We start from the raw sequence: 17867 nt of genomic DNA on the forward strand, positions 1-17867 counted from the left end.
AAGCGGAGAAAAAAAATAAATGAAAATCATTTAAATTATTAAATAATTATTATTAATATGTTTAAACAAAATTAAATATGAGATTTAACTTCTCAAAATTAAAAAATTCAAATTATATTATGATAAAATTTCTTCTTCTCAACATATTTCGAGACTAACCCCAGTGATTTTAAGAATTTTCGCATCCATACCAAAAGCAAAGACGTTATTCACTTTCATCCCTCTTAATAGCAAGGACCTTATCTTATCAAGCAACCATGGGGGGGACTAAACTTTTAACACCCACACAAGTTTCCTTCACCCATGGCAACGCTGCTTCATTTCACTCCATCTCCTACCTTTCTTCTCACCAAACAAAAAAGCGCTACTAATTTTCCCCCCATAAATCTCAACCCAAAAGTACGGACCCACCAAGCCAGTAGGTCTTTAAGAAGAATTCTTGTGAGGTCGTACAAAGTGGTGATCGAGCACGAGGGTGAGTCGACGGAGCTGGAAGTAGAACCAGATGAGACCATTCTCGCCAAGGCATTGGAATCTGGGTTGTCTGTGCCACATGACTGCAAGCTTGGGGTGTGCATGACTTGCCCTGCTAAGCTGCTGAGTGGCACTGTTGATCAGAGTGAAGGTATGCTCAGTGATGATGTTGTGGAAAGTGGGTATGCACTTTTATGCGCTTCCTACCCACGATCAGATTGTCGTATCAAGACTATCCCTGAGGATGAGTTGTTGTCTCTGCAACTGGCAACTGCTAATGACTGAAACTGTATTTTGCTTAACAGTTAATTTTAGCTTATGCCATGGTAGCAGCTTTGTGAGCTACGTTTAGGGATTTTCGAATTGTCAATGAGAGTTATCACTTTGTCATCAGTTTGTTGATGCATTCAAGTCTAGGTGTTCATGACATGACCCAGAAATAGATTGTATTTCACTGCTTAATAATCATTTATGGGTCGGGTCTTATCTGTAGCATTTAGCTAAACATGGAACTATAGGCAATTTGTTGAAGTCCTATTGTAGCTGAGAAAGTGATGCGAATTGCTAGCTGATTAAGAGATATGCAGAAAGCGGCTTTAATCTATATATTTACATGCCACGCAAGTCATGATCTCAGATTGCCAATTTCATATTAGCAGAAAGTGAGAAACAGCTTTTGTGATTGGATTGGTCTTTATACTTAGATTGATCTTCCTGGCTCATGTTCTTGCTGAAATTAGCTTCTTAATTTTCTCTCTTCTTCTAATCCCTCCCTGATAACCTCTAGCTTCCTTTAGTCCGATTCCTATTGTTTGGCTGTCATCTGTTTAGTGTTTGAAGAGTGATCCTGTCTTATTTTACCTTGATTGGAAGAACTCCAAATGCATTCTTGATGATCTTTCTCCAGGGTGTCAGCTCTCAAGTTGTTTCATGTTCAGTTATGCAGAATTGATCAACTTGTCTCATCTGCAGTTTAGTCATCCATAATGAAGTCCTCAAGTATTTTTGTTGGTTCTTCAGTACTTCTTCTGTAACTTGGTTTTGTGAGAATTGATAATATTCTTCATATCCACTTATCACAGAAGAAAAAAGGAGGTATAGTTGCCTCCATTGTCGAAGCTGTATCTCATGATCCATGAGAATATACTTGGACAAGATATTCCTGGTTTACAAGAAGGAACACTGTTATGATTACATTCTGAAGTTAGGAGAACTGATTTAACAATAATGGGTAAAGAATGTAGTGGCCTGACCAGCTTTCGAGGTTTTCCTTCGTTCAAATTTCCTTCATATTAATACCATTACGAATTATAGCTTTAGCTGGAAGCACAACCTGAGGGTTTCCCTCCAATTTTCAGCTTTTCTGGGTGTGTATATCACAAAAATATCATCTGCGGATGTTCTTCGAGCTATAATTTCCAGTCACAGCAACACAAGCTGTAGAATTGTTAGTCGAGCCTGGGTTAAATTTCATGTTTCTAATAATGGAATGAGCCACAGCGACAAACCTGCTGGTCACTCCATGAATAATGCAGGCAACAAAGTCCGCTTTAGATATATAGATGTCCAGGCAAAATGGTTCACATAAAGGACCCGATTAGCTGATAAAATGTTGGGATCCTAACCAAAAGTATCTTAAACAAATACCGATATAATTAATTTATCGATTATGTTTCAGAATGTCTTAGAAGCATCATGCCTCTGAGACATGATAGAATTTTCGTCTTTTCTCATCAACAAAGTTGGTGCCATTTATCACAAAAGTATGAAGAGTTAAACAAGAAATTGAAGGATCAAATGATTGGAGAAGTGAATTAAACATGAAATGTCGAATTGCCTAATGTTTTGGAGCCTTCAACTTGTCAACTCTCATTGTATGCTTATCAAATTGGAGGGGTGTGCAAAAACTGAATACCAAAACTGATCCCGTACCATATATATTTTATAAAATACAATTTATGTAATGCATAAATTATTAATTTTTTTAAAAAATGACTATAATTATTTTCAATTTTTTAGTTTTTAACCAAACCCACCTGTTATTATGGTCAGCTTAGTTTCTCATAGTTGATTCAATCTTTTTGATTTCCAAATTTTTTTGGCATAAATGGTCAAATGGACACCCTTACGAATTAGGATGTCAATATCTAATATATGTAACTAGTTAAGAAGCACTGGTATAATAGGCTTAAGGTTCTCTTGTTTGGCCGTTTGCCTTCGTTCCCCTTCTGTCCACCACCATTGTCCAATATCTGATACTGCTACTGACTTGAAGAATATGTCTTCGCAGGTTCGCTCTTCCTACCACCAAGCAACATGCCGTTGCCTAAGTTTTCCATTAGACTGCAAGGCCAAAGTGGAAGGGATTGATTTGGGTGTAATAGATGATTTTCAACGCCTCTATGGATAACTTTGGATACGCCAAGGTATCCTTTTCTCTTCTTTCTTACTTCAGTATTTTATGTAAGCAAGCGTGCTTCATTAATTTTTTTGTAGTTGAGTTAAACTAAAATAAAAATTATCCCTCTTTGCTTTTCTAATCAGTGTTATCATTAAGTTTTAATCTTAATTATATCTAAATTTACATATTTGATAAATAATTAAATAAATTTTATCCGTATCACAAAACTGATTTAATTTACTTATCTATTAAAAATATTAAAATACTTATTTTAAATTAAACATAAAATTAATTTAAATATCATATTATTTTTAATTGAATTTCCTAACCCGTACGTGTTATATTCATATTTCTAGTCCATGAAATAGACAAACTCAGATCTGTTTAAACTGAAGATGCACACTAGAGAGATCACAGTAACTCTATTACTAAATGGTAAAGAGTGCAAAGCAAAATTGCAAAGTAGAGTAAAAAGAAAAAAGATAGAAAGCATTTGTTGCATGTAATTTTCAATAATTAGACCACCCAAGTAAACAAGTGTGAGCCTCGTCCAAAGAGAAACATAAAAGAGAAAATAAGTGAGCTTCATTGTGAAGCAAAAAGAATGCTATATATATATCCCTTCCCTGCCATCCCCAGTCAGTCTCTTCTATCCACGAGAAGCAATTTCCGTTTCAATATCGAAAGCCACAACAAGAGATTCAGCCCTCTGTGAATCGATGTCCGCAATTTGGGCAAGTATAGTAGGTTGTCTGCCCTTCATCCGCTGATCTTGTCTTTAGATAGAAAGAGATGCAAAATTAATATCAAGAAATGAAAAATGGAAACTAAAGGAAATTGAGAACATTCTTTTTTACAAAAATACCTGTCTGGTTGAGTATAGGAGTTCTGGGTGCTGGCATTTTTCACATGCTCTTTGTATCTGCCAAGAGAATATATTTCTTACGAAAAATTGAATGGCAAAGCCCACAAAAATATTCATGAAATGTCATAGCCGTGCAATACAATACCTTTGGAAATTCACTTTCAGTTTGTGCCTTCCCTAAATCAAGCAGTGAGATGCCCAGCTCTCTTCTGATTTCCTGATAAGAAACAATATGGCAAATGGCCAAAAAAAAAAAAAGGAAAAAGAGATGAAAATCAACTTCTAAAGATGCTGCTGCAAGGCTGAGACCAGAAACAATCAAACATTGCCATGGACCAGCACTAGCTTACATGAGATCACCACTGTTCAAACTTTAATGCATAAAGTTATTCTTTAATATCCTGAATGTGTACAAGCAAAGAACTGGAAATGCAAGCATAGAAAATGTTTGAAAATTTCTATTGATTCACTGGTTATTTCATGCATATAAAGACAAGGAGATCAGGAATTAATCCAAACGGCTCAGCCTCTATAGATGAAATCTTTGGCAAATCTAATTAAAACTACTTTAGACCCAAAGACAGAAAAACACTCTCCATCTGCGACACCCACCCCTCCCTGGCAGAAAAAGAACGTTGCATGTAAACACCAATTACTCATATAATCAATATGAAAAATATTCATCCAAATAAACATGTGTATGTTGAGTTTACATGTGGTTCGTTAACCCATTACGCTTACATCCTATGAAGAATTCATTAGTCATAATCACATGTATCATAGGCAAAGATAACAGATTAGTTCAAGGCATACCTCAGCACTGACTGTGTGAGACATTTCTCTACCAATGATATCTGGAGACGGTGCCAATTAATTCAGCAATGTACAAAATCAAAGTCAGGTAATTCACAATCTAAACTTATAAAAGAAACCATGATAAATAGACCAGAATTCTAAAAGGTACCTAGAAATTCTGAGTTACCTTTCGCATTTCGTCGGAACTTGCACAAAGGACATTCAGCATAACCGATTGAAACTAAAGATAGCGTTGTCCCGCACAAGTTGCAGAACATAAAATCAGACCCGCAAGATTGTGCCATAAGATGGCCCTTCAAATAGTCATACACTGCAAAAAAGGATGAAAAGAGGCATATTAAATTTGAAAAACAAAAACCAATTTCAGCTGACAATCAGCAGAAAATAGATGCTATCTATCATAACATGTGTCATGAGGCAACTGAAAAATAAATTTCGTGAATATAATTTTAAGTTTTAAAAATTTTTGTAGTCACAATGGTGACACAGGATAAAAACTCCGTAGAAAAAAAGATTTTAATCAATTGAAAAAGGTGTTGCCACCAATCTGTTTAAGATAAGATAATATACCAAAACATGCGCTGATCTAATAAAGAAAAACTAAATCCGCAATATCTAAACAGATGGGAAAGGGTAAGGCACCCATTTGGTGGAATAGATTTTTTAGAAAATGGCTAATAAAATATTTAAGGAAAAAAAACCAAACGAAACATACAAAAACCCAAAGGCATAAACAAAAAAGAACACTGAAGAAATGGAAAAACAAAGGATACCTTGAAAGAAATTTTATCCATTTAGAACCCCTTAATTGGCACAATTTGTTCTCCTTAGTCTCAAAAGGTTCATCAATTAATCATGTTTAAAAACTCAAAACAACCCCTTCTTTTCCTAGTTTATTCTATTTCCCAAACGAGTAACACACCAGCTTTCTAGTTCAAACAGCATCACACAATCACACAAATAAGCAGATTAAAATTGTGAATAACAAACACAAAAAACAGCCCCTGTTTAGGCCTACAAAACGCCTGCCTAAATACTCAACAGACCCAAAACAGCCCACCAAACAGTAAAAGAACAAAGCAAGAACAGCATATCACCATTCGATGTCGAATTTGCTAGGGAAAAAAAGGAAAAAAGCAAAAAAAGAAAAAATTTCTAAGAATCCCAATGGTTCCTATGACACTCAACAACTTCTTCCATAAATGGAGTTAAAAAAATGCGTCCAAACCACATAAGATTGGTCTAAACATCCATAGCTTAGTCAATCACTCAGGAAAATTCAAAGCATAAGAAATAAAAGGAAAAAAATGGTTCCTAATATTAACATACACGTTGGATCAAAACTGAATTGTGTTCCTACATAATGCCAAGCAACCCTAATAATGTAAAAAAAGTAAAATAAAAGAGCGAAGGAAACAACAAAGGCGCGGTAGAGGTACTGCAAGGATCTGTCCAGTTCTTTAAACACCAAATTGGTTTCCATTTTATGTCCATCACTAACATCAATAGTTTGATAAGTAGCACCAGACTTTGGAAAGTCTGAAAAGGAATACGGCCTGCAGTTAGAGAAACCCAGAAAAGGTCTTAAAAAGAACTTGACAAAAAATTTGGAAGCGTAAATGGAACACCATAGAACTAAAAAGGCAAAAACGAAGAGCTGTGACAAATTTAACACCTAGAACTGATAGTCATAGGCCAGAACCATATTTTAAAGAAAGAGAAATATTGCTAATAATCTGAAATTTCAAAAGACTTCCTAGGAGAGCATGAACCATTTTGCTCTTTAATTAACAGGACAAAAACCAACAAAAGAAGTCAAAATTAAGTATCCTATAAGATTTCACCACTCAATTTGAGGCTCAAGACTGATTTTTTTTTTTAAATAAGAGGTCAAGACCGACTTAGAAATCCTAAAAGGAGACCAGATTCAAAGTAAAACAGGTTTGAGACTCTTCAGCAAGTTAAAGCCAAGAAAAGAAAGATAAAAAAAAGGAACGAAACAGAGCTATCTTGAAAAGTGAAATAAAATAGGAGGAAAGAATCTCCTTCTGGTTATCGTTGGGCTTCATGCTAAAACCTAACATGAGAGATAAATAGTGGAACCTGAAATATCTTCAAATAATATGATTAAGCAAAATAAAGGAAAAAGAGGCTTATCATGGTTATCCTTAGGCTGGAACCGCTCTTTCACAATTCAAGCTTGATTGTGTAATAGAACTGGCACTATCACACACATAAGTTTCATCAGGGAGAATAACCTGAGAGAAAGGAGATCTTACTAAAGCTATCCTTAGATCCTTTGTTGGATTTCTAACAAAGATGTGGATCCTAAGCTTGGTTCCTAACTTAGGATCTCTTGAACTCACTGCTAACTCCAAAAAGACACACATTGAGCAAGAACAGATCATTCATGGGCATTCACATTTTAATCATCACTCAACCACAATAATCTTAACCAATTATGAACCTCAGATTAATTAAACGCACCCCATATATTCAGCATACCAAAAACATGACCAACTTGGATTTCACATACATCTTGTTTCATGTAAACTTCTTACAGAAAAATAGGTTTCAAGCAAACACCAAAGAGTATGCCCAAATTTTTCACATATGTCTCACATATTGATTTAAATTTCATACAGCAAAATAATCCAAGCCTTCATTAGAAACATATTTCAGGTTTTCGATATTTTACCTAAAGGAATGCTCAATTTGGTGACCTTCCGGACTTGCCTCGTTGGTTTTCTTCTGCCCTCTTAACCGAGTTCTCCTCTCTTTCTCACTCTGTGCGTGTGTGTGTGTGTGTGTGTCTTCTCCCTTCTGCTTCAAACCAGAAATTCCTCGCCCCAAGAGTTCGGTCTGTCTCTCTTCTCCTCTCTCTTTTCTGTGTCGCGCCTCCTCCACCAATACTCTCCGCTGCTTCTCAGTCAAGATTTTTTTTATAACTCTCTCGATCTCTCCCCCTTTTTTTAAACACAGACCAAGGCTTTCGTCTGCTGTCTTTCTTCCTAGAGTCAACACCCTTCCCTGCTCTGATTTTCTTCCCCCACTTGTGTCCGGGTGCTCTCTTATTCAGTCCTATATTTCCTCTTGAATGCTTCTTCTAAATCAACAGGAACGGTCTCAGCTTTCCTTTCTAATTTCGACTTTTCCTTCAACTATATTGTATCACGTTGAGCGTTCTCTTCTTCTGCTTTGTCACGTCTTCCCCTCTCGAGCCAAACGCCACCACTAGTTGCCCTCCACCTGAGAATATAAAAAAACAAAAACCCTCGGGCATCTCAGATCAGAAGGGGGAGTGATTTCTTTCTTGAAACGGCACCGTTTCCGGTGGTTAATTTAAGCCTGGGCCGGGTCTGGTCCGTTGGGCCGAGGAGATTAATGAATGAAAGGGATAATTTTGGGTTGGGTTACTCGTCTCTCTTTTTCTCCCATCTTTACTTTTTCTTTTTCGTCTTTCACGAGAGACATGAAAATTAAAAATTATTATAATATATTTTATTTTAAAGATTTTTAAAATGATTGGTCCTACTACAAGTATGCCTAAATATTAAAATTAATTTCATCATATAATAAAGTTTAACTTATTTATAAAAATATGGTAATTTTGAAATATATTAAAAACATATACAAATAAGAATGCCTCGAAATCCCTTGTATGACCATTTCCATCCTTACAATGTGATTCATTCATGGTCATCGAGCAAAGTTGACCCTTTATTATTATTATTATTATTATTATTATTATTAATTTATATGTGTGTGTATATATATATATGTTATCATTGATTATTACATAGTTAAAAAACAGCAAAATTCCAAAATTTACATTTAATAATTCCTACATTTAACACACACACACACACACACACATATATATATATATCTGTTAAAATTATGCTCACAATTGCATCAAGAACTAAATTCATTATCCAAGATTTGTAAACCAAAAAACTTTAAGACGTGGCAAAATAAAACCCTAAAACTAAGCACCATTTCCTTTTTCTCTCTTCCATTTTCTATTCTACACGCTACGGACGCAACACTGAACTCTCCTTCTCATCGCCGACGCCGACGCCGTCCGACCAATCTCACTCACTCTTTCTTACTTTCACGTCTCCTCTGCTCTCAAATCTCGTCTTCTCCAAGGGACCAGTGCTCGACTCCTCTCTCAGGTCTCATCTCGTCCCCGCTGACTGCGTTGCCGCTTGCGGCGCAAACGCATCTAATTTTTTGTGATTTGTGAACTCAACGCGCGAAAAAAGCTCTTGATCTTTAAGCTTGTAATTTTCCTTTCCTTCTTTCGTTCCTTGCATTTAAATATTCGAGTTTTGCTAAATGGTTTTTAGTTTCCTCAATGAATAGGAAGCTGCTGCTAGAATATTTTGTTAGGCTTGTAGTTTTCTTCAGTACACTTGCGATTTCTTTGCTATTTGATTACTGCTCTTGGTCGATTTTGGATCTACATGTGGTATCCTCATTTAAATTAATCATCAAGGTGTTTTCAGTTCGGTTGAATTTGCCTAGTTTGTTTGTATAGCGGTGAAAACTGGTATTTGGGCTGAGTCTTCCACTGTGGTTCGGTATCAACCAATTCATTTGGGTCATTTAAGTGTTTAGGTTTTTGCATGGAAAAGAAACACAAAAATTGGTAAATCAAATGCCCAATAGAACAATTAGTACCATATGGAAACCACATGTAGTTTGTCTCCAAGAAACAAAAATAAAAATGAGAGTCCTTCTCAATGTATTGAAGTTTGAATCACTTTGACGTATTGAACTATCCATGTTTTTGTTGTACTTGGATTAAAAAATTTTGATCAATGTAGGGAAAATTTTGGTGGATGAGTTTGACCTTTTATTGCCAATTTAGATTAATGTATAGAACAAATTGATTTCTATTTTTGTTGGGTTTGTATTAAACAATTTGGATTTATGGTGATTTGAATGTTTATGTTGGATTAGAATTGATAATATTGTTAATTTTATATTGACATTTGATAAATGTTGAACAAAAAAAAAGGGAAAAAACCTGTTTACAGATGGGTAATTCTCATCTCCCTGCTGGAGGTGGAGACAGAGAGGGGAAAAAAATCTTTGCTGGGAATTTGTGGTTTAGGGACACAAAGGGTGCTATTGTTTCCGAATTTGACTTGTTGCTATCCCTAGGTCTTAAACCTCTAGTTCTCCAAGGAGTTTTCACTACAGGACTCCCACTGAATCTGAGACTGCCTCTACACACTCATCTATTACTCTCTCTTTTCTTCATTTTTCTTTTCTTCCAATTCACCTGTTGAAAAAAAAAAAACCTTAATTTCATCTACTTAGATGTAGAGGTTTTTGAACTAGAAGGATAAGTTTAAAAAATCCAAATTCAATGATTAAAGGTGTTTGCTTTTTGATCTAATTGAAAGTCATGCAAGTCAAACCTATCACCCATCCAGTAGAGAAAGTGTGGGGGTGCTTTGATGTCAAGATCTAGCTGCAGCTTTTCTATTATAGACAAGCTTTTTGTTTTAGATTTGGTCTACGTTTTAGGATCGTGCATCATTTTTGTATGTGGAACCTCAACGTTTCCTGAAAGTAATCATTGGGTTCCATTTGTTTAGTTAATTTCATATTTTTGTAGGCTGATTGTTTTCGATAAATTACTTTTGCTTTAATGCTCCCTTATCCATTGCCACTCATTAGAGGTATATGTATAACAGGCATATTGTTTTCAGTTCTGTATCATGGTTTTAATTTTAAAGCTTTATGTTTTTTTTTTTTACCTTTAAGTTTTGGTATATGATTGTTTGCTCTTTTTTTTTTTTGAATGAAAAGTGTGAACTGTATATTGATTTAGGCACCAAGAGGGTGCCGCCCATGTAGAAGATTTACAAGTCTATTAAAGTATCAAAAAGGTTCTTTAAATCCTCCATAGAAGACAGAGGATGACCCCTTAACAAAAAATCGAGGGTCTAGAACCATCTATTCTGAAGAATATCAAAACCATCAACATCTTCAATCCATCAAAAACCCTTCTATTCCTTTCTTTCCACACTACCCAAAACATGGTAACAGGAATAATCTCCACATGTTTTCTGCAAACACTGATGCCCTTCCACGACCATAACTTTTCCCTCACCATACCTACCATCACCTAATTAATACCAAGCAACCCATAAACTATAATCCATAGCTTATAGACCACTGGACACCAAAAAAAAAGTTGATTAGAAGTCTCTTCCTCCCACTTACACAGATAACAAGCCTTTACCAGTTCCTTTCCCCTTTTCCTCAAATTATCAATTGTCAAACAACATTCCCTGGTGGCCTCCCAAGCAAAAAACAATACTCGGGGAGGGACTGAGATCTTCCACGTTTGTATGAATGGATAGAGAGAACCATTTTCCTCATGCTTAAACAGTTTCTTGTATAAAGATTTCACACGAAGGACCCATTCGGTACCAAACTCCACGGAGGAGTCTCAAGACTACCATCCAGCATAACAAGGGAGAGGGTGTGCAATAATTCCTCACACTCACTGATCTCTTAAACATTCAAGTTTCTTGACGCTACCACTTGCCATACTTTTCCCCCACCACCATTCTCAACAGAAGAGTCACAAATCTTGATGTCTTTCTGTTGAGCAATAGCATATGTATGAGGAAATTGCACTCTGAGGGTGTCTCCAACCAACCATCTATCTTCCCATAACCTGACTGTTTCCCCTACCTACTTTCCATATGATATTCTCCGGAAACCCCTCCCATCATCTTCCACAAACTTTTCCCATGAGGTCTCGAGCTTACTCCGGTGAAGTACCCACTATCATCCCTACCATATTTAACTAATATAACTCTTCTCTATAGTGTATCTTCCTCTATAGTAAATCTCTAAAACCACTTGCGCTGCAAAGGCACATTCATCTCCATCAAGGAGCGCAAACCCAAACCACCTTAGTAAAGTGTCTTTTTAAGCTCGCTCCAAGCCACCAGATGATACCTTCTTCTATCACCCATGTCACCCCAAAGGAACCTGCTCTAGATGGCTTCCAGCTTCTTGGCCACACCTCTCGGAATGGTTATCATGGACAAGAATGATATAGGTAGATTGTTTGCTCATTGATTAATTTGAATCCATTGTTGATCCCTGTCTCTGCTCCACTTCTGAAATTGGCCCAAATCTTTTTATTGCTATGGAGCATCTGACCAGTTGCAGCACAGATTATTGAAATTTGTTACAAGAAATTAATTGCAGCTGCACAATTTGGATTCAAACTATTTGCATAACCTTGGTCGAAATATTCCTTTCTTGACTTACTGATTCGTCAGCTCCAGGGGTGGAAAATTGTTTCATTTGTACCATGTAACTGAACCAGAGCCAATTCCATCATCAAATTACTTCTGGTTTCAAATCTTATCTGTTTCAGTTCTGAGCTTTATGAATTAAAAAAAGAGAAGTCGTAAACCATCCCTGGTTTCGTTATTTGTTACTAGCTCAGCGCTGACCTATCATACTCACCTCTAATCTTGTTTGCTTGTTTTGTTGAAAGGAGTAAAGTATTTTTTTTTATTGTTTAAATTGTTTGTATGATATCAAGCTCTGGAATTGTAGCAATCTACAATTTATCTTTTTATGGTCAGTAGTTCATGTCTCCTTCTGATGAGAAGGAATCATTTTGAACGAAATGTGCACTATTGTTTTCAAGAAAAAAATTATGGCTTTATTTAGTTGAAGAAAACTATTCTGATTTTGTTTCTATATATTGCATATCTGTGTGTATATATATGGAAAAATGTGTACTTGACTATGAAAAAAGATTTAGAAAATGATAATATGTGATGGGTTTGAAAAGATAAAAATCAAACCCATGTCATATTTTTATTATCCTTTTCTACACATTGTTATCGTTTTCAACGTCTACATATGTTTATATATATATACATTAATTTAGAGATTGAATGCTATACATTTTTTTTTATATCTAGCCAGGGTCTAAATGTGCAAGACTTTCTTTTTTCTGCTTAATCAATAACTAGCCCAACAGCAGATATTGTGTCTGATAATGTGAATGGAAATATTTTCTTTCCTGCTACTAATTTGTTTTTTCTTTTATATAGAGGAACAATGGCCAGCGGTTCTGAGCATGATCGTACTAATGAACCAGTGAATGAGCAAGCAGTTGCAAATGTTTACGCAGCTATGAGATCTGAATTAAATCAGATTTACTCAAAGATAACTGAATTGGAGATGGAAGTGAGCGAGCATTCACTGGTCATAAATGCCATTCAGCCTCTTGATCCCTCCAGACGGTGCTACAGGATGATTGGTGGTGTGCTGGTGGAAAGAACAATTAAAGAGGTCCTTCCTGCTGTCCAACGCAATAAGGAGGGTCTTGAGGAAGTGATTGCTCGACTTAATGAGGCCTTGGAAAAGAAGAAAAAAGAAATTGCTGACTTTGAGACAAAATATAAAATCAGGATAAGAAAGTCGGATGGTGAGACGAGAGACGAAAACAACCGGAAAGAAGGTTCTTCTCAAGGAGTCCTTGTGGGGTCTGCTAGTTCAAGCAAATGAGAGATGGGCATTGTATTTCTCTCCCTCTGCTTTTTGGCGATTTCGAATCTGACATTTCCTTCATTTTTTTCTGTTAAGGTGTAATGGGTGCTTAGAATATTGAGGTGCTTGGTTGGTCAGAACAATAGAAATGTAACAAGATATATCTGTATATGAGTTGTGCTTGACTTTTCCTGCTACCAGCATCAATCTGAGATATCATCTTGAAGAAGATGCTATGAACTAGCTGGAGCAAGATCACGATCACACATTTTGATTCTCAATGCAAGACTGTCTAAGCTTAGCGGGTAAATTGGACCACTGTCAATTCTATTATCTTGTTTGTCTGAGCATTATCTTAGAAGCTAGTGCTTTCACTTTCCTTCCCCCCCCCCCCCCCATTTTCTTTTGAGTTATCAGAGAGCTTGAATTCCTGGGCCTTTGCTTAACTTGTACTCCTAGAACTGTCTGATTGTTCACGTGAATGAAAAATCCTGCAAACAATGTAAAAAACACGATGCTGATTGCCAAAGTTATTGGTTTTGTTTTTGGTTTTGTATTTGATAAAAAGTTATCTTGGTATATCCCAAATGTTGAATAGGTTTTATGAACCTCAATTATTGATATTTAAGTATATTTTATTTTGTGAAATAAATGGGAAAAAAAAAATGATTACATACAGTGTGATATACATATTGTATTGAAGTGAGAGATTCATGTTTTGTCCCTCCCCCACCAAAAAGCCAATCTATCTATCTGTATACCTTATCCTCTACCCTTAAGCGATCAGCTTTTGGTTTCCATTTCTATCTTATTTGGTGAATAATAGAGGGTTTTTTAAGAATAAAAAAGTATTATTTTGATTATGAGCAGACTTTTTAAAAGTGTTTATTGCAACTAATGGTCAAACAGCAGCAGTAGTCTTGAACATCTAATCAAAGAGATCCAAACCCAAATCCCTTGATTTATGGTTTTTGTTTTCTTTCAAACTAATATTAATTAAAGGGTAAGTTAAACTCCTCCAAAACAATAATGGTTATGTGCTGATTGAAACCCAAATTATTTATAAAAAGATGAGAATTGAAGAGAACAAATTGGTGTGAGTTGATGGTTTAAGTGCAAATTTTTGGGTAATTCCTAAACAGGGGAAACTACAAAATGTTTTAACAGAAAGCCTCAAGTGGTTAGTTCAAATTTTTGTCTGTGTTTGAGGATGATTATGAATTTGATGGGGCCAAGGTAGCAATTTCCCAGAAAATGATGCATAAACTGACAACCATGTTATTGTTTAGGACATGTTTTTGTGCCTTTTCAATTATTTTGCAATTATTTGGGGGGGGGGGGGGGGGGAGAGCTCAACATGTCATCTCATCTTTTACCTTTTTCCACCTCTTAAATATAAATGGGTATTAGGGCAAGTCACCCCTTAATTTCTCGTATGCAATATTTTTTATAAACTTAAAATGGGTAATGATTATATTTCCTCTCACATTAAAATTCAGATAGAAAATAGAAGATAATTAATAGTTATGGACAGTATTTTCTTACCTTTTTAGTCTTAAAAAAAAATGTTGCATTCTGTGTTCAATGAATGATGGTTGGGTTTTCATTATATACTAGTAGTTTAAATGTATTATTTCAAAGGGGTTTGGTGAGATGGAAGTCATTTTGACAGTCCATATACGATATATATATATATATATATATGTGCATTTATTTCAAGCCTGCTTTTGTGTATAAATGACACAAGATCTTTACATGTCATTATCCATAGGATATCGCAATCTTACATTTTTAATTTTTTTAAATGTTATTTGATACACATTTATATACATATGAACACGTATACATGTGTTATAAATACATCATCGAATCTGGATTCACCCTCAAAACCCCTGCTGCAGGATATATATATACACACACACACACACTCAGGACTCAGGAGTCAGGAGTCAGCAGCAGTAATTAACTTGAGAAAAACCAAAAAAGAAGATGAAAAAGTGAAGAAGAAAATCCCCACTCCCCCACCCACTATCAGAAATTAACTCCCTTCTAAAACGAATTGGAAACTATAATTATGTCATTATATATATTCTAATATGTATATACATATACATATATATATTTGATAGTGATTATAATGACGGCGTTACATATATTCAACAAACTATTATATGGAGAATTGCAGCAATAGGTAGATTTAGGAGACTGAGACCGACCAGCTCTCACCAAATGTGTGTTAATTTATACATGCATGCATACATCTATATACATTGTATGCATGGACAACTTGGTTGAGTTTACCTAAACCAACTAATTTCCGGAATATTATTATATTATTAATTAAGTATATATATATATATATAATGTATATGTACAATTAATTATAAAACTAAAGCAATTCATCGTTATTAAGTGCTTTGGCGCACGCGGTACCTTGTTTCTATAATTAATTAGATTCTCTCTTAGGATACCATTTCTGATAAATATACAATTACTTTTTTTTTTTTTGGATTAGATGGTTAATATTTTTATCTTAATTAATTAATTAGTCATACAAATTTTTAATTAAAAAAAAATTAAGGCTTATTTTAAATAAATTATTAATTTTAGTGAATTAAGAAAGCTGGAGTATTGATTTCTTTTATGCAAATTTAGAGTTTTTCAATATCTTCTTCAGAGGAACTCCAATTAATTATACTTGTTGGTTTCTAAAGAACCAACAGCTCTTGGGAACCCATTTCCAGATTCATTATGTCTAAATTAATTACGAATTAAGATAATCAATTTGATTTTAGATTTTCCTAATTAATTATTAATTATATAATAATGTATTAATTAATTCGATCCTCGAATGTTATAGCTCAATTTTCGTTTCCAGATTCCTTTTTTCTTTTTTTTCTTTTTTTTAATGCAATGTATATATAGACTGTAATCAAATTTATAAACTAATTTGTTCTTCATTTTTCTGCCATCAATCCAATTCTCCTCTTCAGAATTTGGTTGAGACAAATGTTACCAGGGCATGCTTGCTTTAAAAAATTTAGGGAAACTAAAGGCATTATATGTGTGTGTGTGTGTGTGTGTATATATATATTCTATTCTTCTGGGATGATATAATATTTAATAATTCTTGATTTTATTCATGAAAAATAGTAGGAACCATAAATAACCATGCCAAGACAAGATGCCAAGGAGATGGATCAGTACTGACAACTTAAACTAGCTAGTTAATGTAAGAAGAAGATGACAAATGTGTAAATACTGCAGGTATATACGTACTATACACATATCTATATAATTAATTAATACTGTCCAACCTACTTACTTTCTCATCCTCCAATAATTAATATATCTATATATCTATATGTGTGCGTGGCCGGCAACAACCAAAAAGCTATCCAATACCTACATGTCTATAATAACCATTGGTTTGTTTGATTAGATGGTATAATTTGTACATATAAATTATACATTACTGAACACTATATATATATATATATATATATATAGACACGTTAAATAGCCATACCATATATGCTTCCAAATGTTAAAGCAACTTCTTCTCTAACGTGGCAAAATTATCATCGTTTACCACTTCAAGAAGTGTGTTTTCCCAGATTAAGGACAAAAAGAAGGTAATTAATTATATAAATTAAAAATATAGATGGAGACAAAATAAGTACTACACGGCTCCCTTGGTTTTGTGACTGGTTATGGTTATCCTCATGCATAAAACATATACAAATACATAGATATGGTTTTCCATTTTAAGGTAAATTCCATGCAACACCAAAAAAAAAAAAAAAAAAACTAAATCAAAATTTTAAATGTTTTATTTTGACAAAAGAGAAATGAGGATATCAGCAAAGGCAGTAATGATGAACTTGTGAGTTTGTTTGGAGTTCATACTCATCAAACGAAGAACCAACTCGTGCAAGAATTCCAAATCCGTCTTCACATCCCTCAACCTCTGAGCCTCGATCATCTCCTGCATTGAGCATCTGAAATCAGTGTAGGGATCCGGGGAGTACTTCTTGACGGCAACTCCGCCGTCGAGGGGCGGCTCCGGTGGGGTGGTGTCGGGTGATTCGATGATGGAGTTTGATCGGCCGGGAGAGGAGAAGAAGAAGCGTTGGGAGGCGAACGCTGCGGCAAAGTCGGGGGCTTGGTTGTTAGAGGAGGAGGAGGAGGAGGAGGAGGAGGAGGAGGAGGTGGAAGAAGAGAGGATGTCGGTGTCGGTGAGAGGCTTGGAGCAGTCGTCGTCGTCGTCGTCGGGGAGGTGATCGTAGATGAGAGAAGGGTTTGTGGATGAGGGGAAGCAGAGATTAAATTTTTTGCGGAAGATTTTGGACATTTTGTTGGATGAGAAAGAGGGGGAGAAGAGAGTGATTGGAATGATGAGAGAGTATAAGGGCGAGTTTGTTGTTCTTGTCTGTAATGGAGTTCTATAATTACGTGGGTGATTTTGAAGGAAGAAAAAATAGGAGAAGGCTCACGCCTTGTTTGTTGGGGACCAAAACTATATATATATAAAGAGTGGTAGTAAGTAAGTTTGTATTTGTCAATGAAGATCACAAAGACAAGAAGAAAAAGAAAGATGATATCCTGTGACACATGGTGTAGGACATTTAACTCAATTGATTAACAATCAATTATAACAAAGAAGATATTATATTGTGGGGTGGTTAAAATGTGCGTTATTTTTTACTATAAAAATATATACATATTTATTTATCTTTAAAAGTTATATACACATATCTATCT

General features: G+C 35.1%; 4 protein-coding genes across 10 annotated transcripts; 2 read left to right on the forward strand and 2 right to left on the reverse strand.

Moving 5' to 3' along the window:
- The first annotated feature begins 249 nt into the window (after window positions 1-249).
- On the forward strand, window positions 250-3014 carry FDC1 (2Fe-2S ferredoxin-like superfamily protein). Of its 2 annotated transcripts, XM_088215139.1 has the most exons (2): window positions 250-625; window positions 2765-3014. In XM_088215139.1, exons 1-2 carry the CDS (start codon window positions 304-306, stop codon window positions 2842-2844), a joined length of 402 nt encoding a protein of 133 aa, XP_088071265.1. In that variant the 5' UTR covers window positions 250-303; the 3' UTR covers window positions 2845-3014. The 2 variants fall into 2 exon arrangements, with proteins under 2 accessions (XP_088071265.1, XP_021897030.2); XM_022041338.2 differs by lacking the exon at window positions 2765-3014 and having other exon boundaries at window positions 254-1054.
- Window positions 3015-3343: 329 nt separating this feature from the next.
- On the reverse strand, window positions 3344-7822 carry LOC110814118 (TFIIB zinc-binding protein). Of its 5 annotated transcripts, none has more exons than XM_088215140.1 (7): window positions 7255-7822; window positions 5996-6095; window positions 4723-4866; window positions 4554-4594; window positions 3886-3957; window positions 3741-3797; window positions 3344-3651 (listed from the first exon to the last, which is right to left on the reverse strand). In XM_088215140.1, the coding sequence occupies exons 2-7, from the start codon at window positions 6057-6059 to the stop codon at window positions 3577-3579; spliced, it is 453 nt and encodes a 150-aa protein (XP_088071266.1). In that variant the 5' UTR covers window positions 6060-6095; window positions 7255-7822; the 3' UTR covers window positions 3344-3576. The 5 variants fall into 5 exon arrangements, with proteins under 5 accessions (XP_088071266.1, XP_088071267.1, XP_021897165.1 ...); XM_088215141.1 differs by having other exon boundaries at window positions 5977-6095; XM_022041473.2 differs by having other exon boundaries at window positions 5996-6112.
- Window positions 7823-8473: 651 nt separating this feature from the next.
- PDF2 (prefoldin 2) lies at window positions 8474-13436 on the forward strand. 2 transcript variants are annotated; one of them, XM_022041452.2, is made up of 2 exons: window positions 8474-8842; window positions 12665-13436. In XM_022041452.2, exon 2 carries the CDS (start codon window positions 12672-12674, stop codon window positions 13119-13121), a length of 450 nt encoding a protein of 149 aa, XP_021897144.1. In that variant the 5' UTR covers window positions 8474-8842; window positions 12665-12671; the 3' UTR covers window positions 13122-13436. The 2 variants fall into 2 exon arrangements, with proteins under 2 accessions (XP_021897144.1, XP_021897145.1); XM_022041453.2 differs by having other exon boundaries at window positions 8474-8734.
- A 3285-nt stretch (window positions 13437-16721) lies between these two features.
- Window positions 16722-17625, reverse strand: LOC110814108 (transcription repressor OFP12-like). Its single transcript, XM_022041460.2, has one exon. It carries the CDS (start codon window positions 17455-17457, stop codon window positions 16936-16938), a length of 522 nt encoding a protein of 173 aa, XP_021897152.1. The 5' UTR covers window positions 17458-17625; the 3' UTR covers window positions 16722-16935.
- Window positions 17626-17867: the final 242 nt, after the last annotated feature.

The sequence above is a fragment of the Carica papaya genome, chromosome 3 (assembly GCF_054855325.1).
Source record: "Carica papaya isolate Zhongbai chromosome 3, ASM5485532v1, whole genome shotgun sequence".
In the NCBI taxonomy this organism is placed as follows: Eukaryota; Viridiplantae; Streptophyta; class Magnoliopsida; order Brassicales; family Caricaceae; genus Carica; species Carica papaya.